Source organism: Choloepus didactylus, chromosome 15 (genome assembly GCF_015220235.1).
Source record: "Choloepus didactylus isolate mChoDid1 chromosome 15, mChoDid1.pri, whole genome shotgun sequence".
In the NCBI taxonomy this organism is placed as follows: Eukaryota; Metazoa; Chordata; class Mammalia; order Pilosa; family Megalonychidae; genus Choloepus; species Choloepus didactylus.
Genome location: NC_051321.1, coordinates 84,130,946 through 84,157,227, shown reverse-complemented (window position 1 = coordinate 84,157,227; position 26,282 = coordinate 84,130,946). Strand labels below are relative to the sequence as shown.

General features: G+C 37.5%; 1 protein-coding gene across 4 annotated transcripts in view; it reads right to left on the bottom strand.

Annotated features, from left to right (window-relative positions):
* Window positions 1-1,072: 1,072 nt before the first annotated feature.
* MAPK8 (mitogen-activated protein kinase 8) overlaps window positions 1,073-26,282 on the bottom strand; it is an 81,625-nt gene continuing 56,415 nt past the window's right edge. For 2 of the 4 annotated variants that reach the window (XM_037803751.1, XM_037803753.1), the window contains 7 exons: window positions 24,587-24,752; window positions 20,743-20,814; window positions 19,238-19,420; window positions 18,832-18,956; window positions 18,238-18,301; window positions 13,084-13,161; window positions 1,073-5,462 (listed from right to left, as the gene is read on the bottom strand). In XM_037803751.1, coding sequence (XP_037659679.1) covers window positions 5,317-5,462; window positions 13,084-13,161; window positions 18,238-18,301; window positions 18,832-18,956; window positions 19,238-19,420; window positions 20,743-20,814; window positions 24,587-24,752 — 834 coding nt within the window. In that variant the 3' untranslated portion in view covers window positions 1,073-5,316. Of the gene's footprint in view, window positions 5,468-13,083; window positions 13,162-18,237; window positions 18,302-18,831; window positions 18,957-19,237; window positions 19,421-20,742; window positions 20,815-21,178; window positions 21,251-24,586; window positions 24,753-26,282 lie in introns of all 4 variants that reach the window. The other 2 variants (XM_037803752.1, XM_037803754.1) reach the window with 2 other exon arrangements.

Here is a 26,282-nt window from a genome sequence, read left to right as displayed (position 1 = left end):
GGACAGTGTCGTCGTGTGCGTCTCCTCACCCCCAGCTTCCGGCAGGCGGGCCTCAGACACACACGCTTTCATTACACGATGGAATTAAATGAAATACGTGTCAGACAGAAACCCAACATTTTACAAAGCCCATCTAGGTATTTTTTAGTTTCAAATGAAGTCCAAAGTAGTACTGCCGTATAACCTGTGGCTGCTGAAAAAATACAGAAAACACAAATCAATCTTGATCTACATCAAGTTAAATGAACCTTTCTAGGAACAGTGCTAAAAGAAATGGCAAAACCTAAATTAAGGAGGAGAAATTACTCCATTTCATTTGGTTTGACAGGGTGGAAATTTTAAAAAACCACTTAAGTGAAGACAAGTTTAAACTCAACATTTTGGTGCCTACTTTTGCCACCTAGTTTATTAGCGACCTCTCCAATGATGACGATAACACAGAATGCTCGAAGCCAACGGCCACCTGGGCTGCTCAAGCAGCAGGCGTCGTGCGCAAAGGCTGCTCCCATCCTCTCTCTTCCTCTCAGAGGAGGTACGCGAGAGCGCAAGCGAGGGTGGCCACGGCACGGAGACACGGTTACCTGGAGCCAGAGTGAGCCAAAGATGGAGCAGTGTCACCCTCCAGGGGCTGGGGTGGCATGGAGACGGGGGCCTCATCCACCATCTGGCAGTGCCCCCCCTGCAGGCAAAGAGAAAACTCACACTGAAAAGCCGGAAATATGTCCCAAGCGAAACCCCTTGTTTTGAAACAGACCCAGTTTTCAAGGCTCATTTTTGCCAGGTGACAATGGCTGCCCGCTCATATGGTTACCTAGAACCAGGGAGGGCACTGAAGCCAACTCCCCTATTATAGGTCAAGTTTCTCCAGTGATTTCAAACACCAGAAAAGCCAGCCTAGATAAAGGAGAAAACCAGGACAACTGTTTAGGCTCGTTACAAACTATATGAAATCCCAATCTAGAGAAACCAGCCCCAGTAATACCTCTTCCACCCCAAACCTGAAACTGCCAAGGAAGACTTTTTACTGCATGTTTATATTTTGTTTTCAATGAAGAAACTCTTAATTCCGTAATTTTCATACCACTTTTTTCTTTTTTATTTAAAATATTATAACCAATTGACATACTAGATAACAATGTTACATTCCAGTGGTGTAGGTTTAATGACTAGGGCATGGATGATTAAAAACCACAATAATTATCTCAGCATTCTCTACAAAGTGCCCCATTTTGTTTCATCTAGAGGAGAGGGGAGGGGATGGAGTGCAGGTAAGGGAGAGGAATGAAGAAGGAATGGCATCAGATGGGTAGAAAACCAAAGGTCAATTATCATATGCAGGCTTTCAGGTTTTCAAACCTGTTGAACAGGATGAACTGTCATGAGAAAACAGATGTCCCAGTCCAGGCATCCAGCTGGTTCAGCTGAACTTCACCATTCGACTAAAAGATTAAGAGCTTCTCAAAAATATACCAAATATCGGGCCTACAAAAGTAATTTATTTCTTCGTAAAATTTACTAAGATTTATTCCTTTTGTAAAATGTAAAGAATGGACTGAAATCACGAGCAGGTTCCTACTTACAAAAACAGACAGCAATAATTTCTATGAGCACATCTAACACAACTTTCCAAGATACACAGTGAAAGATTTTACACGAGTGTCTCTTACTGTCAGTGTGCCTCTTACATACTTTCTGGAACTGTGCCAGCGCTGGCTATGAAGTGCTTACTGAACACACATTGAGAATTCACACTCAGGAAAGATCTAACAGGATGGGCAACAGCTTACTTGTGAAAGCATAGAAAATTAGTGTGAGGTAGTTCAATAAAAACCTAGTTTATTTTGTAAGTCATTATGAGAATAGAACATTGTGCAAAACTAATCCACAGGTAATATTTCTCCAAAGTTCCAGTAACCAAGAGACTCTATCCCAGAAATGGTCAGGAAAGTGTTACTCTTACCAGACTCGCCTTAAGAGCACTTAACTAAAAGTGGTTAGTTTGAAATTTATTAGGACTTTTGTTTGCCTTATGAGTTTTCTAATCGTACCCCAAACTAAACATTTCTGCTTCAATGCCCTTTACCTCTTCAGTTTTCTTGCTATTAAGGGAAAGATCAGATTCCCCTGATGAGGGAAAACCTAAGAGATCAGTAGAAACACAATCTACACTAACATGTAAAAGGACATGGGGAGACAATAGTTAAGAGGGCTGCTAAAGACAGGACGTGACGTCTGCTTTTTCTACTGGTAAGAGAAATTTACTGGGGGTCACGGGGCTTCATGCATCCTCTCCACAGCTAAGGTGTGACTAATGAACAACACACACAAACTACAAGAGTATTTCTGAAAATATACTATGTTGTTACCTCAAAATGTTGTGCAGGTCTGTGCCTAGGCAACACTGAGTAGTTAATTCTTCATGTATGTAGCAGATACTGGCCAATAATGTAAACCAAGTCTTATCCGTAACCTGGGAAACAGCTTCATGTGCCTGCTGCTGATTTCACTATTAGGCAGTGATATTCTCTTTATCTTCATCTTTGTGGACAACACACAGGATTAGAATGAAAAGAGTGATGAAAAGGCTTACAAGAAAGCCAGCCGTTTCACCTGAGCCAGCTTCCCTGCATGGTTAAAGGCCTTCTCGTGTAAGAGACTGAGGTGAGCCCGCGGTGACTACAGCAACCTGGGAGGTGCGTACCAGGGACAACCAGCAGCTGAGGGCGCAGAGCAAATGAGCCCTATTTAGCAAACAGCAGGGGAAGAGTTTGAGATGCTCTACTTAGGAATATTATAATTAAGAGATCTCAATAACATGATCATTTTACAAATGGTCAGTATACATTAGAGGGTAAGAAAGCAGTAATCGGGAAGACACATGTAGAAAGAATTAGTGCCTTTTTCCTAATCTACAAAGTTGGATAATGAATCTCGGTCAAAATAATTTTCTGGCAGTAAGACAACAGGCATCTTAAGTACATAAAGTTGAACAACCAAAATTAGAAGGTAAGTAAGGTGGCTTTACCTAAGTACTGCTTGATAGACATCTTATTTGTATTAAAAAAGAAAAAAACAAATGCTTAATATGTTTTAAAGATTCAAAAAACTTCTAAAATAAAAAGAACCAATATGCATTTAGCTTAACTCATCTACGTGAAGAAGGAAGGCTGTATTCAGATGTGGTATTTTAAACACCTAGGGCACGACATGTATTTTAGTCTACATTAAGGAATCAGAGTTCATTTGCTCTGAATTCAACTAAACGTGCTGACTGGCAAACGGGAGCTGGCAGCTACCCCCAAGGACACAGCAAGAATACCTGGCTCTCCTCGCATAACCAAAATCTGCATCCACAGAGATGGCTTATCAGCAATCAAATCTAAAATATGGGCATCTTCTGAAAGCATGTCAGCTGTTAAAGTGCAATAGTGAAATAATCTATCCTAGAGAAAACAAAGCTAACCAACTGCCAAACTAATATAAACTAAGAAAACACTCAGGCTCAACTTCTGCTAAAATTGTGACTCCAATCCTGTTCGCACGATTTAAAAGGTGCTACAAATAGTCTCAAAATTCTAATTTTCCTAAAAAATAATGCACCATGTTGTATGAGTAGAAAAGGGTCTGATAAAAAGGATGACAGCTTCAAAAGAGGCTGGAAATCAAGACTTTAAACCCTCAAAAACAAACTGGCTATTTCAAAACATATAAAAAAGGCTAATAATGGTTTTCATCTGAAATATTGCACATTAACAATGACCTAAAATGCCTCCCTCCAAAGGCATTCTGCAGTAAGGGCACAAGTCCATGCCGCGCAGACCTGCGGCCCAGGCGTGCCAGCCGCACCTACTCTCGCACCTGCCGGCCACAAACCCCGACAGGCATCTGCCCGGAGCCTTGCTGCTGACCCAGTGAGCACTTCTCATTTCACTGCGTGAAATGCCCCATTCCAAAGACGACAGAAGGTGCCAAGGGTCATTCCAAACAGTGTATTTCAGACATCATGAGACTTCAATGACATTTTACTTAGGAAAAGTCAGTTATAGAGAAATAATTCTGCAGATATAAAATGTAAACAGTTAACATACACTTGTCAGGAGCAGCACCGTTCTTAACACTCCTCAACATCCAGGTTGTGTGTTGTACTGATAATCAGGTATTTAAAAAACAAAGACTCAGACTCAATAACCACCATGTATGCCTGCTCTGCTCAGTGTGAAGAAAGTCCTTAAGAAAATGATACCTACATATGGCTGTGTGCTATTTTCAGATGAACGGTATATTGCTATTTCGATACCTCGCCTAGAGAAATCTAAGTGGGCTCCGGAACCTCCAAGTAACAGGAAACCCAAAGGTCCAAAGCCCGAGGCTGCAGGAAAGGGAAAGACCAGACTCTAGACTGATGCTGGGACCTACAGCCTGAGTACAGAGGAACTCAGGGTGGACAAAAACAGGCTCATAGCTAGGAGAAGTGAACCATCTGTTTATTTGCATTGAAATGTATTATTCATGAAGTATCCTCTTGATTTCATGTGATCATAAAGCTCTGAGCATGCCACAAATTTGCAGAATACACCACATTCTTTTCACTTTACTGCTGTGGGTGGGGTGGGGGAGTGGGAGGGTAGTGACAGACGCCCAGCATCTTCAAAGACGTGCTCTGAGTGATTCTGACACTTAGATGGGGCTTTTGTCAAAACTCATGTAGAATTATCTACCAATTGTTGTAACTGAATTAGGATTGGCAAGTAGCAAATAGTGGAGGTTTCGTAACATGTTCATCATTTACAGCAGTTATTCCTGAATGTAATTGGCTACAGGTAATTTTCCTCACTCCTCTGGGGTTATTTCATTGATAAGCACGTAACCCTGAAGGATAGTATCATGAACAAAACATCTGAAATAAATTCTAATAAAAAAAAACCTATAAAAATCTTAAATAATTCATGATATAGGCAAGTCACCACATAATAGTTGCTTTGATAAACAAAATCTTAAAAATTCATAAAAAAAAATCAGCAGCATAAGATAAAGCAAATATGCAAAAAATTTAAACCATGATAAAATAATCAGGTTTACATTATACAGTTAATTACAGCAAAAAATACAATACAGTTTTGTTGCTGTTTTTAAACACAACATAAGTTTTAAATTACAGCACTTGAAAATTAAAAAAAATAAACTACTTTACTACAAAATGAACTCTACATTTTTGAAAAATCACTCAAAAATAAGACCACTGAATTGTGTTCAAAGTAGTTCTATCAATGACTAAGCGACTCCCCGTTCCCCACCTCCCCCCCAAGGCCCAAGTAGTCATCTACAACAGCCCAGAGGTCCAGCTGATGCTTCCAGACTGCTGTCGGTATCAGAGGCCAGAGTCGGATCTGTTGACATTGAAGACACATCATTGCCAGACGACGATGACGATGGATGCTGAGAGCCACTGATCACTGCTGCACCTGTGCTATGAGAAACAATACAGCAAATCAGTTGCAGACAGAGTTGCAGACCGAGCTGCTTGCACTGTACTACTTCCAATGGGTAATAATTTTCTTCCTGGGCTCAGAAGGCTCACTAAAGATACCCACAAATGGCATTCAACACAAAACTGACTCACAAATACTCTTCATGGTAAGCTATGAGGTGAGAATCCTGAAACTGTCTAGAACCCGGAGTCCAGTCCTTTGCACTAATTTTTCAGTTCAAGACAAGAATTTTAGGTCAAAACCAGAAATGGTCTTACAACCAGATCCATGAATGGGTTTCAGGGTATATCTGAACTCTTGAGGATAAATGCAAAACTGTCTGTATTTACATCTTGTTGGAGAAAGGATCTGAAAGGACCAAATGACCCAAAAGTTAAAAACTAGTAGTGCCCCATAAGAAACGATTTATGATATCTTTTCATTTAGAAGAAAAAGTCCAAACAATACTTCTGGTATATCTTGCTTTAAGCAAAAGCCAAGACAAAAAAAAAAAAAAAAAAAAAAAAAAAAAGCATTTGAACCTTCATCCAACTGCCCTGGTTTATGTGAGGTTACATGAGTTGCCTGGGTCACACAAGTGGCCTAGTTAGGTAAACTCAGGTCTTGTCATTTCTAGTCCAATAAATACTTGAAAATGCAAAATGGATCTGTTAAAGATAAATAAAGTAGAGGCAGACTATTTCCTTTACCAAAAGTATCATCTACCAAGCATCTCTGGGTAACTGGAAGACTTCACCAGGGAAGGGAGATCCTCTCATATGAAGGGAGCGGGAAGCAGGAGGAAATGAGGTCTGCACACTGGGGGAGAGGGAAGAGGTAATTTGTGCACTAGGAAAGGAGTTCCGAACCACATCATCACCAAATATAAGCCTTTCCAAACTTCAGTATATCAAGTAATGCAATTTATAACAAATGTTCTCAAGAACACATATACAGAATAAAAACAATGGTTTCAAAACTGTGCACTGAGGAGAATTTCTGGGGGTGAGGCCCAGGCACCCAGTGAAGCGGAAACCAAACAGGACGAAAAGCACTAATGATCATTTTGTTTGGAGTCTGGGTCATGCTTCTTTTCTTCCTCTCTTCTCTCAGGCCTGAAATTCGCATCCTGCTTTCCTTTCTCCCAACAGCTCCCATCACCTCTGAGCATTTGAGAATATCCCTCCATTCCCTTCTAAAGACTAGCAACAAGAGGCTTGAATATGAAAGCTCCTCTGAAAGTTTGTCTTCAAATGCAATAATGCACTGGGCAGGGCAGTGGGAACAGTCAAATCTTTAGGGCCACAAGGAAGGGGATGGGAAGTAAAAAGGGATAGAACCACAACCATCAATACCCTCAATAACATACCATATTAGCCTCTCAAACTTGTACTGAAACATTCAAATAATAAAAAGGTACCACCATATCTACTTTCTCCTGCCTCTAGTTCAGGATCTCTTTCATTTTATTCAAATTTCTTAATCTGATAAAATGATAAAAGTTAACTTTTAAATGCATCACAATAGTTAACTTGATTTTAATCTGAAAATCCAATTACTAAGAAAGAGAAAAATACTTGTTTTCTCTGAACTTTAAAACAATGCAGTAAATACTCAAGTGGTTGAATGGCAATATTTTGGAAAATCCTTAACGTCAGTTATCTGGGTCACTTCTTTCTCGGGTGAGTCTCTACACACTCAAAGGCGTGCAAACTCATTTTACTATAAGTCAAACCAAAATAAACATAGGAAGTATATCCACTGGGAAAAATAATATGATTCAAACTTTAGAATTAAATGGGAATGTGATTACCTGATATTTTGATCTATCAAAGACTGGTCCTTCTATTTTTGTAATAATCAGGAGTTGAATATTTTTTATAACAGCTTAATCAACTAAAACTCTTCACTGCAAGCTATGAAATGAAAATCCAGAAAATTTCTGGAAACCTTAAGCCCTGACCTTTTCCACTGATTCATGCTGTGACCACAGGTAAGTGCTGTCTAGGATCCAGATTCTTCACTTATAAATAAATTAAGAACAAATATCACTGCTCTCTATTATGAGATAATCATGTCTACTCAAACATTTTGACATTATGATGGGCCACTCACTAGGGTAGCATGCTGAAGTGTAAACTCTCCCTAGAAACGGACTTTTCAAATCCTACTTGAGCCTCCATCAAGACCAATTTGATTAAACTTCTATCATATAGCAATAAAAAGCTCATTAATTATGCTATGAAAGCATTTATAACATAACTTTTAGTCTATTACAATCGAATTGTAGAGAAAAAGCCATTTCCAAAACAGGCAGTCCTTGTCTAAGCCCCTTATGTTCCTAAAGCTGTCAAAAGCCAATCTGTACTTTCAACGGAAACTATACTAAAATTTGGAAGGTTGCATTCCTCAAGCAAGAATTTAGAAAACGAAACTCTTTAAATAATTTAATTATTTAAACTTCTTTAAATAATCTTAAGTTCACAACAAAAAATGGGCAACTAAAACCATAGTTTAAAAATTCTGCCCATAAAGCAAGACACTAGATACAATACCCGTTTTTTGTTTTTTTTTTTCCTGAGAATGTAGAAAACCTTTAGAGGGAAGATTAAAATGGCAGTTTTCCTCAAAATCTAGACCTATTTGTTGAAATACTATACTCAGCCTTCAGGGCCCAGTTCACATTTCACCTCTTCCATCAAACCATCATGACCCTTATAGCCAGAGAATTCTCTGCTGTCAGCAAGAAGCGGTACAGAATGATGGAAAAAAACTAAGCACTTTGAAATGATGATAAACAGGCTTCAAGTATTTGCTCTCTCACATATTAGATTTGAAATCTCAGGTCATTCAGTTTTTCTGAACTTCAGTTTCCTCATCAATAATGTGCACATAATCGTTCCTCCTTGGAGTTTTAGAGGCTTGCATGAGGTAAATCACATACACCAACCAAGTGCGTCTGTCTAGTTTGTGCTTCTTATGTACATTTCTCTGTCATTTTGTTTTTTCCCTCAACTCTCTATTTTACTGAGTACTGAAATGAAAGACCAACTTATGATAAAGGAAAACTTAACTTTCAGTTTTCTTCTTAGAGAATTAAGTACCTTCTAATGCTGGTTTAAATGGCATGCCTTAAACTAATCAAATCAAAAATATCAAAAAAGATAAAAAATGAAAGATTCACTGCCATCACATGAATGAAACTCTTGCTTATTTAACCAAAGTAAAGGCTGTAAAAATCACTGAAAGAGAAAATACAGGAGGCGGGGCAAGATGGCGGCATAGAGAGGAGTGGAAGCTAAGTAGTCCCCCTGGAATAACTACAAAAAACCAGAAACAACTAGCAAATAATCCAGAATAACTGCGGGGGGACAAACGAGACCATCCACTCATCATACACCAACCTGAATTGGGAGGAATGCCTGAGAACACAGCAAAAAATCTGTAAGTAGAACCTGCGGATCCAAGTCGTGAGACCCCCTCCCCCATAGCCCGAGCTGCAAAGCCTCGTGGTGCCAGACAGAAGCTCTCTCCCAGCAAGCAAATATAGCTCAGCTGAGCTCCAACTGGGGTTTTAAGTAACGAGTGTGAACTGCTCACTACAGGTACGCATCCCCAGAAAACAGACAGAGGCTTTGAGTGATGACTGACCTTGGAGAGCCAGAGGGTCACCTTGGACTGGGTCTGAAGGGGACCATCTGTTTCTTTTTCGGCTCAATGGAGAAAGCCCCAGTCCTTTTCAGTTTCCAGGGCTGTGACTCTGGGAAGGGTGGAGACAGCACAAGCAGAGAGAGAGACCACTGAAATGCTAATGACCTCCACCTGGGGGGTCTGTCTTCTCTAGGAGGAAAGGGGTGGGGCCCTTTCCATTCAGAACCAGACCCCAGAGCCTGGGGGAACACGGCCATACCTCCTCACACCAGTCAAGAATTATAGGCTAACAGGCATCACCTGCTGGGCAGAAAAGCACAGTGACCTGAGGCATCACAGGGTGGAGCAATTTTCTAAGACACACCCACAGGGAAAACAGATACTGAATATTTCTTCCCTCTGGGACCTGAGCCTGTTCTGGTCTGGGAAAACCTGATTTGGATAACCAAGGAAACCATGCCTAGACAACAGAAAATTACAACCTACACTAAGAAAAACAAAGTTATGGCCCAAAGGAACAAACGTACACTTCAACTCAGATACAGGAATTTAAACAACTAATGCTAAATCAAATCAAAAAGTTTAGAGAAGATATTGCAAAAGAGATAGAGGCTGTAAAGGAAACACTGGGCATATATACGGCAGAAATCAAAAGTTCAAAAAAAACAACTAGTAGAATCCATGGAAATGAAGGGCACAATACAGGAGATGAAAGACACAATGGAAACATACAACAGCAGATCTCAAGAGGCAGAAGAAAACACTCAGGAACTGGAGAACAAAACACCTGAAAGCCTACACACAAAGGAGCAGATAGAGAAAAGAATGAAAAAATATGAGCAACGTCTCCAGGAACTCAAGGATGAAACAAAGTACAATAACATACGTATCATTGGTGTCTCAGAAGGAGAAGAGAAGGGAAAGGGGGCAGAAGCAATAAAAGAGGAAATAATTAATGAAAATTTCCCATCTCTTATGAAAGACATAAAATTACAGATCCAAGAAGCGCAGTGTACTCCAAACAGAAGAGATATGAATAGGCCTACGCCAAGATACTTAATAATCAGATTATCAAATGTCAAAGACAGAGAGAATCCTGAAAGCAGCAAGAGAAAAGCGATCCATTACCTACAAAGGAAGCTTCATAAGACTATGTGCGGATCTCTCAGCAGAAACCATGGAGGCAAGAAGGAAGTGGGGTGACATATTTAAGATACTGAAAGAGAAAAACCGCCAACCTAGAATCCTATATCCAGCAAAGCTGTCCTTCAAATATGAGGGAGAGCTCAAAATATTTTCTGACAAACAGACAATGAGAGACTTTGTGAACAAGACACCTGTCCTACAGGAAATACTAAAGGGAGCACTACAGGGTCATAGAAGACAGGAGTGCGTGGTTTGGAACACAATTTTGGGAGATGGTAGCACAACAATGTAAGTACACTGAACAAAGGTAACTATGAATACGGCTGAGAGAGGAAGGTGGGGAGCATGTGAGACACCACAAGAAAGGAGGAAAGATAAAGACTGGGACTGTGTAACTTGGTGAAATCTAGAGTACTCAACAATTGTGATAAAATGTACAAATATGTTCTTTTACGAGGGAGAACAAGCAAATGTCAACCTTTCAAGGTGTTAATGGGGAGGCATTGGGGGAGGGATGCAATCAGCATAAACTAGAGACTGTAACTAATAGAATCATTGTATTATGCTTCCTTTAATGTAACAAAGGTGATATACCAAGGTAAATACAGATAAGAGGGGGAGATAGGGGAGGCATGTTAGACACTTGACATTGGTGGTGTTGTCTGATTCTTTATTCTACTTTGATTTAAGGTTATTTTTCCTTATGCTGCTTCCTAGCTGTCATTTTTTTTCCCTCTTTCTTTTGCCTCTCTACCTTCTTTGACTCTCCCTCCTGCCTTGTGGAAGAAATGCAGATGCCCTTATATAGACAGTGGTGAAGGTGGTGAACACATAAATGTATGACCATGCAGAGAACCATCGATTATTTACTTGGGATGGAATGTATGGTGAGTGAACAATACTATATTAAAAAAAAAAAAATGGGTTGATGACAAAACCTCGAGGGCAATATACTGAGTGAAATAAGCCAGACACATAAGGACAATTATTGCAGGGTCTCACTGATAGGAACAAATTATAATATGTACACTCATAGACATGAAATTATAAGGTACCAAGATATAGGACGAGGCTTAAGAATGCAGAGTGGTTGCTTAGTATGAGCAGAATGTTCAATTAGGATGAACTTAAATGTTTGGAAATGAACAGGGGTGTTGGTAGCAAGATGTGAGAATAACTAACAGCGCCGAATGGTGTGTGAATGAGGTGGAAAGGGGAAGCTCAGAGTCATATATGTCACCAGAAGGAAAGTTGGAGGTCAAAAGATGGGATGTATAAAACTGAATCCTATGGTGGGCAATGTCCATGATCAACTGTACAAATATTAGAAATCGCTTCCATGAACCAGAACAAATGTATGACAATACAATTAGAAGTTAATAATAGAGGGGCATATAGGGAAGAACTATATACCTATTGCAAACTATATACTACAGTTAGTAGTATTTCAACATTTTTTCATAAACAGTAACAAATGTACTACATCAATACTACGAGTCAACAATTGAGGAGGGTTGGTTAGGGATAGGGGAGGATTAGAGTTTCCTTTTCTTTTTTCATCTTTCACTTTATTTCTTGTCTGGAGTAATGAAAAGTTTCTAAAAACTGAACAAAAATTAAATGTGATGGATGCACAGCTGTATGAGGGTACCCAGGGGCAAGTGATTGTACACTTTGGATCTTTGGATAATTGTATGTTATCTCAACAATCTCAATAAAAATGAAAAAAAACAAACAAACAGGAAAGTAAAGATAACTAGTATCTGATCTTTGAATTGGTCATGAATTTCTGAAAATATAAACAATGGAAAACACTGCAAATGGACAACCAAATTATTTAATCACATACATTTTTAAAGTTTCTATGTGAAAATATTTTTAATTCAAGGGCAAACAATTTATTGGAACAAATTATTTCATTCAAGTAAGTATCAATTCTCTTCTGAAAGAGGTTGTATGAGTTGACAAGAAAAATTTCACCCCCAATTAAAATGGAAAGGACCTGAGATAAAACTTATAAAATTCAAACTGCATGTGACAAAAAAATTATATTTTAAAACGTATAACCTCATAAATCAGCAATGCAAATTTAGTAATATTCAATTTTTCATTTTGCTACCAAATTAACAAAAATGTTTACTAAATTACTCTGTGCTTTGAGTATGTGATATCACAGAGATTCCCATTACTACTGGTAGGTGTGGAAATTGTGAACCTTTCTGTAAATAATTTGAAAATATGTTTCAAGTGCATCAGGGACCTAAAATAATTTATTAACCTTGGTTTGATAATTCCACTTCTTAAAAAATGTGATAAGGAAATACAGATATAATTAAAATTGTATGTATTTTGAATGTTCATTACAACACTATTCTATACTAACACGGCAAAAATACCTGAATATTCATCATACAGGATTATAAAATAAATGATGGCTTTCTGTAAAAAAAAAAAAAAAAAAAAAAAAAAAAATCACTGAAAGTATATTGAATTTTGAGAAATTTCTTCTTCAAAGACAAGCAACAATGCCAACAACAACAAAAAAAGGTTTCAAGTTTCTGTTCTTTAGCCGAACATCGGTATCAGAGAGAAAGATGTGCATTTTATAAAGTTACCAACATATTAACTTTTAAATGCATAATAGTACAATGGTGCATGATATCTTTCTAATTTAACCAACCAAATTACACTCTTTATACTTATTAAACTCTGAATAACAATGGTGGTAAAGATGGAAAGAACTGCAGGTTTTGGGCCCACTGAAGTCTCCAAGGCAAGAAGTAACTGTGATCTTCACCAAGCTTATATTGTAACCAACCTAAAGGAGAGGGCTGTCCCCGGATAACGCCATTCTTGGTTCTCTCCTCCAAGTCCATAACTTCTTTGTATATCAATTCTGAAAAAGAGACAATCAAAAATGAACTTTTCAGAGTGTGACAGCCAACCTCAGAAGATGACCATTTTAAGTAAAACATTCTCATGTATGTTAAGTACTTGGAATAGTGTCCTTACAATGGCAGAGGGTCCACATCAGCCTAAGATTCACAGGAGTCAATGACAAGTGCCTTGATCCTCAACTGTGAATGGTATCACAAGAAACTAAAATCTCTGCCACAACTAATATTTCCAGAGTTGGTTTAAGGCTAGAGCTGGGTTTAGCAGCTTTACCTGTTTTATTCCTCCAGCCCCTTTACTACACTATCTCATACCACATATTACTCTGTATTCCAGATGTCTGCAGAGTTGTCTCTGTGAGAGCTTGACAAGTGCTGTTTTCATTTCTCTTTCCTGAGCCCCTGGCATAGTGCCAGTGCACTGGAAGTGCTCGGCAAATTTCTGTTACAAGATTAAAGCCAAGAGTGTGTGGCAGCCTGCTTTACTGAAAACGGAATACACATACAAACACAGGGAAAAAGATGCAGGCAGCCACATTTAACTCCTTACGAGTCATCCAGCATGACATGGTATCACTGTCAAGAACCTAACTCTAGTTATGTATGACCATGCTGATTTCATGCGGTCATTTTTTCCAAAAGGTAAAATCATCAGAGGTTTTCTGTAAGTGTGAAAGAAGGAAGTAAATGGGGATAGAGGTATAGATTTAGAACTCTGGACCAGAGAAATGCAGCTGAGTAGAGGAAGTTCAAATCCACTGTCCAAAGCATGGGAATAATGCTCAGTTGTACACATCTGGAGCACATCACTTCCAATTCAATTCCTATTAATTTTAAAAATTTTCACGAAGTTTTAGATTAGTGAGGAACAGCATATACAGTTAATACAGGGGAATAAACTCTGGGGAGAGGTAAAATGCTTAATACATGCTTTATTGTTTTGTTTTGTTTTGTTTTTTTAAGAATCCAGGGCCTCATATTTATGTTAAAAAAACAAAACAAAAAAAGAATATATACTTGTGCAGAAAAGAGCTAACACAGCAGGCCTGAGACACCAGCCTTAGAAAGGCCTGCTTGCTGGCATTTGGGAACACAGGTTTGGGTACAATCCCCATCATTCCCTGATAGGAGTAGGAGTGGCTCACTGTGCCTCAACTGTCTGTGCAAACAATATGGTTTATGCTGAACATCTGCTTTCCTCCTGGGAGTCTGCAATTTTGGTATATGCCAGGCAGAGGGTGACCAGCCCTCAACAAAAATCTGGGACACCGAGTCTCTAATGATTTCTCACACATGCTGTCACCACACACGACTGGAGGAACTAGGCCCGTCCTGTGTTGACTGCCCTGGGAGAGGACCCTTTGGACCCTGTGCCCGGTGACCTGTGGATTTAGCCCCAGGAGCCTCTTCCTTTTGTGGATTCTGTTCTGCAGCATTTTGCTGTGCTAAATCATAGCTATGACTATGGCTACAGGCTGAGGCCTGAGAGTCTGCCTAGTGACCACCTGGGGGTGGTCTTGGGAACCCTGAACACAATACTATACCTGAATATTTATTTGTATGTTCATACAAAGAAAAGTCCAGACATTAAACTAGTGAGACTGGAGTTGGAAAGAACTTTTATGCTTTCTCACAGTTTTGATGCTTTTCTATTTATTTGAATTTTAAAATAATATCAAGATTAGGGGAAAAAGATTTGCATCCTTTTTACTTTCTATACTTCTATATGATTTGAATTTTTAATGAAGAGAATACAATGCTTGCACAATTAATCAAACCAACAAAGGTATCTCTTTTAAAGGCCCAATGTAAGATAGATTTCTATGGCATTTCTGACTCACTTTATGCCACTGAAGTTCAGCTATAAAATGCAGAAGAAGCAAAGACACATAGCTAAAAAGGACAGACTTCTGTGACTTAGCGAAAAACCAATGTATAATCTATTTTAAAACCTCATCAAATTATGCTTTAAATATGTATGAGAAAAAGGTTCTATTCTCTTTCAAGATTAAGACTGACTTCTCATGAAATAGGTTATAAACTGCTAGCAGTAGCAAGTGGCTTACAAGGCAAGTTTAAATTACTGTACGGAAAAATCTTTGAAATGTTAATTTTTTTTACCATAAAATAAATACTCAGAGTAGGAAAAAAGTGGACACTCATCTCATAGCACAAAAGCAAACAGTGCAGACATTTTGTCATATATTCTTCTAATTCTAAATCTATGCACAGATTTTTAAAAGGTGGTTGCAATTGAACTACATAAATGTCTGTATTTGCCTTTCTCACTTAATTTCAAACATTTCATGTTATCACACTCTCCTAGTAATAGTATTCGTGGGCACTATCTCCATGAGCAGGTGAAGGAGAGCCTATGACAGTTTTCCCTTTATAGGTCATTTAGATTGACCAGTCTCCTCATTATCATAAACAATGCAGCAATGAACTTCTTGGCACAGGAAACCCTTTCAGGTATTCAGAGTTAATTCCTTAAATATTGTAAGAATTACAGCCCATGGTAGAGCTGCAAAAGCCCTTTCTCCTTCTGTAAAGACAAAAGTGACCTTTAAATTGTATAGCTCTGCTTTCCTTGAATCCTTGATAGAGACAGAACTTCAGCTGTGTCACCAGACAACACTGTTTATGGTAAAAACTGGTTCTGTGGGGAAACTGTATCTTGACTGGAAGGACTATAAAGGGACTATAAGTGCCTGAGGGGACCTTCGAAGCAGGGCATGCCCCTGCAGGACCCTTTGGAAGCCGTGCCTGTGGATCTGTTATGAACTCCCATGTGTGCTTCTAAAGCCCGGGTGACTCACACCCACCCGTCGGAATCCTGTTCTCTCACAGGAGGTCAAGGAGACCAGCTTCTGGACAGCTGTGTGGCCTGCTGTGGGACTCCTCCCACCCAGGAGAGACCATGGCTGCTGTCTTGCTGGTGTGTGCTTTCTGCCCTCGAGTTTTCCAAGTGAATCTGCTGTCAAGTGCAGGCTTTTTGAGTCATGTGTTTCTGAATGTTTACTTAAGTAGAACCTTCTGGTGGGAGTTATGTAGCCATTATTCCTTCTCTTCTTTGGGTCATGAAATTCTTTGGAAATTACATAAATGCTATGAACACTCTCCTGAGAAAAATGTACAAACACAAACTGTTGCATAGAATTGCAAGAATTTTATGTATTTCCTAAAGATTAAACTTGTGATCTGGAACCCTTGATTACAGGGTACAATGGTCTGACAACATTTAGTTGGTAGTAAGGTAACAGCAAGTGGGCACACTGGGATGAACAAGAGCTAGACACCTAACTGTGCTGGTCATGCTAACCTTCTTGGTTTTGGAAGGAGAAAGATGCAAGTCTGGATAGAGGAAAGAACAGGAGGTGCTTTTCTTCATAGAAACAAAAAGCAATGATACATATTCCAGACAGGAGAAAAAAAGAAAACAGCATGTCTTTGTGGAAAAGGATTAAGAACCAGAGCTAATTAGGAATGCTAACCAGGCAAAGCAGTCTGCAATCAAAGGCTTTGGCAATGGATTTTCCTTTTCCATGATGCTAAATCTTTTAAGCAAGTCTTAAAAAAAGACAATTTGTGGGTAATTACCAAAATACATTTGGACCACAGAGACAAAGACACAGAATAAAGGTAAAAATTTTTAAAGTAATCAAAAAACCCAAATATATCATTTTACAAATGAAAATACTACTTTCACTGATTTTAAGAGGCACTGTTTCACCGTTTAGTATCTCTGAAATCGGGTCACATCTTACAGTCAATCTTTTGTCACAGTGTAACTGGCAGTGTCTTTTCTTTCTGAGTGTTAATAATGATACATCTTATAGTTGGTGGCATATTAAGATTCTATGAAACACCGTAAATATCTATCGTAAATGTAGAGGGATAAAATATCAGGTAGTTATTTCGGCACTCCGGATCACAGTTACATCTTTGCATATCACTCCTTACATGCACAGCCACACTTGGCCCTGCCCAATTCTATCACACGGCGGGAGGGCTCTGTAGAGTCAACCAGGTATCTCCCAAGATGACTGAGGGGAAACTACTCTCTGGTTACTGCTAAGAAGAAAGAGTCAAATTCACTCCTCCAAAGTAAATTTATAGCTGGGACTACCTGCTTAGGTTCATACTTCAGTCCTTTTCACCTTTCCAGTATTTTGGTACTTATCTCTTAACAAAACAGGTCTTTTGTCTCCATCTTAAGATGAGGCAAATAAGGTGATCAAGTGATTTACCCAAAATCATGAAGCCACAAAGTGCTCAAAACACTAAATGGCAGTAATACAAATGGAGATAAAACAGGATCTAAAAATTACCTGGCATGTTTATTAAAGTTCAACCACATTCATAAAATAAAACTATTCTATTAAGATTTGCAAAGGTAAACAATTAGCTCACACTGTTGGCAACAGTGGAGGTAAATAGGCCCTCCCATTCAATGCTGATGGAAGTGAAAACTGCTATAATTTCTTTGGAGAATAATTCGGAAATAAAGATACTCTTTGACCCAGCAAATCTGCTTTACAGGCAGGTCCTTACATGTGCACAAGAATGCTGAACAGCTGTCCGCAGCAGCAACAGACTGGACACAAGCTCTCCGGGAGGGAAGTAGATACAGAAACTGTGACACATCCGTTCAGGAGAACACTAGCCAGCTATATTGTACCAAGTGAGGTGGATCTACAGACCAAGAGGGAATGATCTCCCAGGCATATTGTTACAGCAACAAAGCAAATGTGTGTACTAGACAACCACCTGTGGTTAAAAAAGGGTGGGAGGGAGAAGAGAGAGCCAATAAACACACCTGTTTGTGTATCTGCAGATGGAAGAATACAAAAGACACTATTAATGGGCCTGCCTCTGGGATGGGGAACTTGGGAGATTAAGAGTCAGGGAGGAAAGGACATTCACTTCTGACTCAAGCAAAATATTAATAATCACATCACCAAATACCAGTTATGAATAATAGAAAATAGCTTTAATTTCCCTATCATGATTAAAAAAATCAACATAAAAAGCCAGAAGCAATTTCAGTTGATCTCTAAGAATCTGATAAATGTTACCTTTCCACTCTTCTATTGTGTGTTCCCTTTCATCTAACTGCTTGTCAGGTATCTTTGGTGGTGGCTGAAAAACACAAGGCAACAATAAATTGAGTCTTTATAATTACTGGAACTATTAACCAGATGGCGGACTTGTAAAAATGTGTCATTAGAGCACAACTGACTAATCATCAACAACTAGACAGACTAATTTTGGAAGACTCCTTCACTTCAGGAAGAAAGATCTTGAACCATCCTTTCCTTTCAACTTTTGAAATTTTCACAGTCCATATCACAGAAATTTGTTGTGCCTTGTACACGATGATTTGCTTTATAACTAAATTAGGATGTTCCCTCAAAGCAAGTCAGCATTCCAGCTCCTCTGATCAGGTATAAAGGCAGGTAGGTAAGGAACAAGGAGAAGTAACTTTATTTTGTGTAGGAAAGTGTCTGGATATACTCATTAGCTTAAGGCATGCCTTATGCAAAAACAGAAAACATTAACATTATTCACCTATATTTTTATTTAAAAATAAAAAGGTCTTATCCAAACTTAACTGCAATTCTAACTTTAAGAATGCAATATATTCCTCAAACATTAAGAAAACAACTTACAGCTTCTGCTTCAGAAGGATCATACCAGACGTTGATATATGGGTGCTGGAGAGCTTCATCCACAGAGATCCTTTTAGATGCATCTATGACCAGCATTTTGGATAACAAATCCCTTGCCTGACTGGCTGCAAAAATAATGATGTTAATGTACACATATCTTGGTAAAGTTTTCAGATTATCATTAAGTTATTATCAATAACTGGACATTATCATTTAGTTTAAAAGTCCATGTTTTACAAAGAATATCAGTTCATACGTATGATTAAAATACAAAATTACAGAAAAAAAACAAAATCCTCACACTGTTCTACCACCCAGAGATAACCCTGGTTTAAGGCCCATAAGAACATGAACACACACAAACAAGCACACAAAATGGGGTTGAAAGTATATTTATAAAAGATACCTTTAAGTTTGTTGTGTTCTGAATCAGCTGGGAAAAGGACATCAGGGAAGAGTTTCTCAAAGCTATATCCAGCATATTTAGGTCTGTTTTCAACATAAGTCCTTACTGTTGGTTGGAGTTTCTTCATGAATTCAGGACATGGTGTTCCAAGCTGTTCGATAACCTTATTCCACTGATCAATATCTAGTATCAAATGGCTAAGAAAAATACTCCATATCTAATGTTTTCAACACAGTGATCATAACCATATTAAAATAACAAGAAAATGGCACTTTAAAAAACTATAAGAAAGAATGTGGCAGTTATAAATATTATAACTTACAGCCACCTTGCCAAAGGTAGTGATTGTAAGTGCAAAGAATCAATAAATAAGCTTTGTCAACTTTATTTATTGTGTATGTATGTGGGTCTATTAACCCTGATTTTACTATAAATTTGGAAGCTTAAACTTACAAATGATAAGTACAAATTATAGGTGACTCAAAGAATAATGGTAATTACTATACACAGGGAGTCTAAATGCAAAGTGCACACACTTTGAGAATATGAAATTTGCCTTCCAGCCTATCAGAAAACATAAATGCATTTCCTAGAAAATAGCATTATTTCTATCATCAGTCCTACTTCTGAGTTTTTGACACTAACAGAAAATAGGAATAAAAATGATGACTTTGATAAAAGTAGCACTTTCTTTTGCCACTCTGTTTGGTTTATGTTAAAAAAAAGTTTTTTTTTAAAGCTCCAAGACTTATGAAAAAGATTCAGTACATCAGTTAGTTGTAAAGGTTACAATTCCCCAGCCTCCTTCCTCCTAGCTTTTGCACTCTAAGCCCCTGAAGAATGAGGCCTAAGACTCTCTTATTGTCACCCAAGGAATCTGGCTTCTCCAATGCCTCCTCCTAAAACAATTTAAGTAATTGTTAGTAGTTGATAAACACGTAACAGATGACTGTTAATAGAAATATTAAAAATAGTCAGAAGAAGAAAAGCATGAACCCAAACCTAATCATCAACATATCTGCTGAAATTCTTGGATGAAAGGATCAGTATATGTTATGTTGAGAAATGAGACAAGCAAAAGACACAAAACACACAGAACACTGAAAAAAGGAGGGGTGGGGAATGGAGGCAAAACAAAAGGACTGGAAGCAAAAGACAATTCCAAATTTCATACCAAATCCTAAGCACTTCTAGATTCACTCAAGTGTATAATTAGAAAGTTTTAATGCAAGCTGTGATTTTTTTATTTAAGTTAAATAAATCAGTTCAAAGGCAGCAAACAGCTACGGATAATTATACTTGAGCAGTTTTCAGAATTAACATAAGAAACAATGAGGGAAAGGAAGATCTATGTCAGATAGCAGGTGGTATTTTGAAAGAGTAATTTTACATTACTTTATTATTTATTAGGGAGAGACAAAATACATTATACCTGACGAAGCTTAGGTGCTGTCATACATTTTGACCTTCAGAAACTATTTATTTTAGGCCAAAGATAAGGATACGATCTGTACCTGGGAACAAAACACCACCTTTGATCATTTCTCCCATGATGCACCCAACTGACCAAATGTCAACTGAAAACAAAATGCAATGACATTAACATAAAGATTTTGGTTAAAATAAAATAAAATAAAATAAAAAAAACATTAAAAAAAAATCACACACACCATGTACACTTTACATGATAAAAAGCAGTAAAGAATAAAAATGAGTGACAGTGAATGTGCTCTGACTACCAGCAGAGACTGTATGTCCTACTGCCAGATGCAGCCTAAAAATATTTCAGCTTCTTTTACGAACAATTTTATGAACTATAACAGCCACAAACTTTGTCTGTTTTTAAAAAAGTCTGTATGAATGTACCATACTCATTGTCATTAGAGAAATAAGGAAGCTCTTCACCTAACTAATTAAACTGCTGCAGCAGCGCAAGGATACAGTCCCTTCCTGGAAAGAGGATTTTGTGGCAAACCATTTCTCCCATAATGCAGCCCACAGACCATAAATCCACTATATGTTTGCAGCACAAAAGAAGGAAAAGCAAAGCAAAAGGTCATTCAAAATCAAAGAAGCATAATATGACTGCATTATATAAAAACAGCAAAAACATTACAAAAAGAAAAAAGTGATTTTAATTTTAGCTAATGGAATAATTTAAAACACAAAATATTTGCCAAAGGCTTTGATTCACAAAAGCAAATGTAAAATGTGACCTTTTCACTACATATCTAATTTTAAAGTGAGAGCTATGCACAGAAATTGCGAAATAAAAAACCTATTATTACATTTTGTACCTGAGAATTTCTTTATAAAACATGAAACTTTGTAATAGATAAAACTGAAGATGTACATGAGGTAGCAAAATTATAAATCTTTATACAATTTTGAAGTGCAGCTGTGCATTACACTCTCTCTTTAAGTCAAATAAAAAAGCATGAACAGCAATAATTTAGCATATTAAAATATTTAACAGAAAAATTATGTCTCTATGAACAATTAACAGTAAAATGTTAATCTAAGGCTCTTCAACATTTTTCAAAAGGGATTTCATAAATCAATCTAGTTGAGAAGAGCTGTATTTATGTTATATCATTTTCTTGGCAACATCGTGCTACATTTACCCTACCATCCCAAAAGGAACCAAGTGCATAGAAAGGGAACAACTAATTCAATTAAGAAAATGTTGAGAAGAGTATTTTCCATGACCTTCACCTAAAAGTTCTTTAAACCCATAAAACCAAACTACTTTTTGTTGATGAAGTTAGTTTTGGCTGGACACAGTATACAAGTTCCCACAGATTTATTACCTACAAAGAGTGCCCTAGCCGACTTCAAATGGGAGCCCTAATCAATGCTGAAAGAATCTGCTAGACACGGAGACAGGCAATTTAGGGATTTCCACCGGCCTTATTAAAACTAACAACACGCCCTGAAGTTTACAGCTTTGGGTCTGAGAATCAAATAAGGAAGGGAGAGTGTGTGCATGCAGTTCAACAGGAGAGGAAAGGATGAACAATTTAAAAGGAAACTTGGAAATCTGCACTTGGATTTGAAGTCTGAAGGCACCAGCTCTTTAAGAGAAAAACGGAAAAGGCAGAAATGGAAGTTAGGGAGTGATAAACCTTTTACCCATATTGGGAAACTCAGGAAATTAAAGTCTGTACTTTTTAAATACACTCTTAAAAGGAGAATGCCAATTCATTAAGAGAGTCTTAGAAGCAAAAGTAGGAACAACTTTTGGAAATCCTGTGGGAATAAAGTTTCCCTAAAATTTCATATTAAAATGCATACAAATCTTTTAATATTTAAGGTATGATTCAACTTCTGGAATAAAAGTTTTAGAGGAAATACAATATTATACATTAGTCTGTAAGAGAAACACTTTTTCCAGTTTCCATTTTTGGCAAAAACCTGTTTAATAAATCTTCCCCACAGACTTATAAAGAATGGCAAACTTTAGATAACATTCAGGGCACAACTTATTTAGGTAACTAGTTAAGAAAAACCTATTTTTAAACAAAAAAAATTTCAAAAGCTGCAAACATAGAGAAGATACCATCAAAGTCAGTGAAAGCATTCTAAGAACATGATGAGCCTGATTCGTACACAAAACTAGCTTAAAAAGGGCTTCCTGGCTTAGTCTATCTGGCAGTTACAGTCCATTATACTACCCTTCCCAGGTAGCCTGTGAGGACAGCAGCAGGCAGGGAGGGGGGTGGGAGGCACCCCTGAAAAGAGGAAGGACTTCTGCCTAACACTGGGGGCACTGGGGGCTAATGCTGCCACCGTGATTAAGCACTTCATTTGACCCAGTTACCTGGAGCCAAAGAAAAATAAAAGAAAAAAAAAGGAAAAAAAGGTCATAAGGTGATCTATACAACTATGTCTCCTCATCTAAGAGAGGAAAGCATGTCAATTCTTTGTTACAGTTTTCCTGGTGCTAATTTCTGGTAGGGAGCTTTCCCAAGATCGCCTCATAAGACACTAAGTGACACATATTGGACAAGGCCTATGACAGTGGGTTTCCAGTAAATGCAAAAGTAATCGTCCCGCTTGTCAACCAGAGTATCTACTCTCAAAAATAAAGATACCAGTCACTCAATCGAACTTGTTGGATTCTATGGGGTAGAGAGTAAGAAAATCAAATAGCAGGACTATTTAAGAGGACAGTAAATATTTAAAGTATTGTTTAAAAATTAGCACTGAGAAGGAATTTAAGCTAAAATCCTCAGCTGAATGGTAGCTTTAAAAAGAATCTTGAAAGTTCACTAAGCACAATTTCCTGGTTAAAATTTAATGTTCTGCTCTTCCAGATTTACTAGCTAGAAAAATGTTTAAGTCCTATCCTAGGGAACATTTTGGATGAAGTTAGCGTACAGTTTAAGTCAGTAAAATCTCATGCAGGCTCCTAAATTGCTGAGATGCAACAAAATTTCTTCTTGAATTAAATATACATATAAATGTTATGTGTATGTATGAAAACAATCTTAAATTCACGATCTTCATGCCAGGTAATCTTCTTCAACCCTGGCTCTAAGACTGATAGACATAATTGAATATATCCATGCATAATACTATATATCATTTCTTTAAGGTGGAACTCAAAGCTTTGAAGAAACATTATTACTTCCTGCAAGAAGCCACCTTAATTATCCATCAGCTTTGCCAAATGGCCTCATGGTAGCCATTGAGGTTTACCATAAGTGCTATTACCATCACCATTATTTGACAGCGAATTGCTCAGCTGACAACTCTAAGTTCAACTGGGTAAGGTTAATTCACTCGCATTTTGTACTGGTAAACAAGAAAACCAATAATCCTACAATCGGGAGAATACAGCAACAAAACCAAACATGCTGACAGAGTAAAGCAGGTGTCCAATCCCCTAAAATTCACTTAGTATGGAGAGGTAGAGAAAAAATAAGAGTGCACTTCTTAAAACACTTTAATTTCATGAGGTTGGAAATATGGGCATTAATTAATGCAAACTAGGATTACTACTAAAGATAAATTTTCAGTAAACAAATACTTCCTTGAGTCTATGCCAGAAAGCCTTATTTCTAAGTTACAGGCAAGCAATGACATATTCTGTTTCAGGGGCACAGCAACAAATTATTTAGGCAATGGTAGTATTGATGGTGTGTGTATTTATATTTTAAAGAAGAAGGTCCCCACAATTTTCTAAACATTTATGACAAATTTTACAGTTACTTTCATATTCTTGATACAGATTTCAATGATACACATTTAACTCCATGCACCTTAGCTTAAATATTTACATAAGAAACCAGACAAAAAAAAGAAAATAAATCAAAACTATGTTTCAAATAAATAGTGTTTGCTGACCGTTTTCTTTGTAGCCCATCCCCAGGATGACCTCAGGTGCTCTGTAGTAGCGTGTCACTACGTAAGGTGTCATCATAAAACTAGTTCCTGCAGTTCTGGCCAGTCCAAAGTCAAGAATCTTCAAAGTGCAGTCTGATTTTACTACTATATTACTGGGCTTTAAGTCCTTCAAAACATAAAAATAAAAAATGACTGCTAAGATATATAAGAATATTGTGCAGGTCACATTTAAGTCACCACATCACCTGGAAAACAATCCACATCACTGATCATTCATCCCACTGTAATGGGTATCAGTGCACAGATTCACCTTAACAGGCAAACCTGAGGTTTTACATTTATACATGCAGACAGTTAGTAGAGAAGTGAGTAATGTTTTATTTACTAGGAAGTATGATTAGCTACAGATTTTCGAGCAAATGGAATAAAACGGTTTGAAAGGCATCTCAAAGCTCACATTAAGAACTTACGGTAAAAGAAACAGAGAAGGAGTTGTTACATTTATATTCATCGGCATATAAATCACCAGTATTTTAAAATCTCATTTAAAAATCACAAATAAGCTTTATATGGATACAATGGATTAATACCAGGGCATTCTATGACAATCCAACTAAATGTTATCCAGCCTTTTAAACTGGCAGATGTTTAATTCTGAAGGACCAAAATAGATATTATCCTTCTTTCCATCACTGATTTCCCAGTTAATACCACACAAATTTGCTCCTCAAATTTTTGTCTGCCTGTAAAGGTAGGACATCATTCTCTTGGTGCCACTAATCCATATATAATAACTTGCTGTTGATGATACTAAATACTAAATATTGACATTTTGAGGATTTTCTGCCTAACCCTAACCTTAAGGAATTCTTTGCTAAGGCAGCAGCATAAACAATCACAGCTCCATGTTCAACACAAGTTGTCTCTTAGCACCAACTAATTCTATTACAAACCAAGGGACAAAGAAAAAAGCAATCATATATGCACAACACAAGCACATTCCATTACCTGTAGTTACATGCAATATCTAGGTCTATAGTTCATATGTTAAATACAGTGATGAATAAAAAGGAAGAAAAAAGCTGTTCATCTTAAAGACAAAGATTACTTTTCTAAGGCCTGTATCCAGAAAAGCATGTACGTTGTCTCTATCATATTTTGACAGGCAATCATAGAGGGTTTAGGAGTCATATAAGCTTCATGAAATTAAATATGCACAAAGAGACCAACAGACTTATTGAAAGAGAAAATGAAGTTTTTCATTACTGTTTTCTGTAAATATAATGCTGCTAATACTTCCAAGATGCCTCAGCAAGGTAACACTGCATGCTTGAGAATAAATATCACCATCTTCAATACTACTGCAATGTCTACTACTGTGATGGTTAAAGACTAGAGGCTCTTCACACTAGCACATTCTAGTGCCCCAGAGCTACAAATAAGAGTCCAACCTTAAACACTTTATTTTGGAAAAATTAAGAACAAAATATCATTTTTTTTAAAGTAATAGATGCAAAAACAGTCAAAAAAATGCCCCCAAAAATGTTATGTTCATCCTGTATACCAATATGCACATTTCTACAGATGTTATTAATAACACTGCTGAACATATGAGAAGAGTAATTTTGAAAGTATGAATTTGTAGCAGAGGCAGTGGGGCTAACCTAACATTCTAGCTCTTTTCCCATGCTTTTCC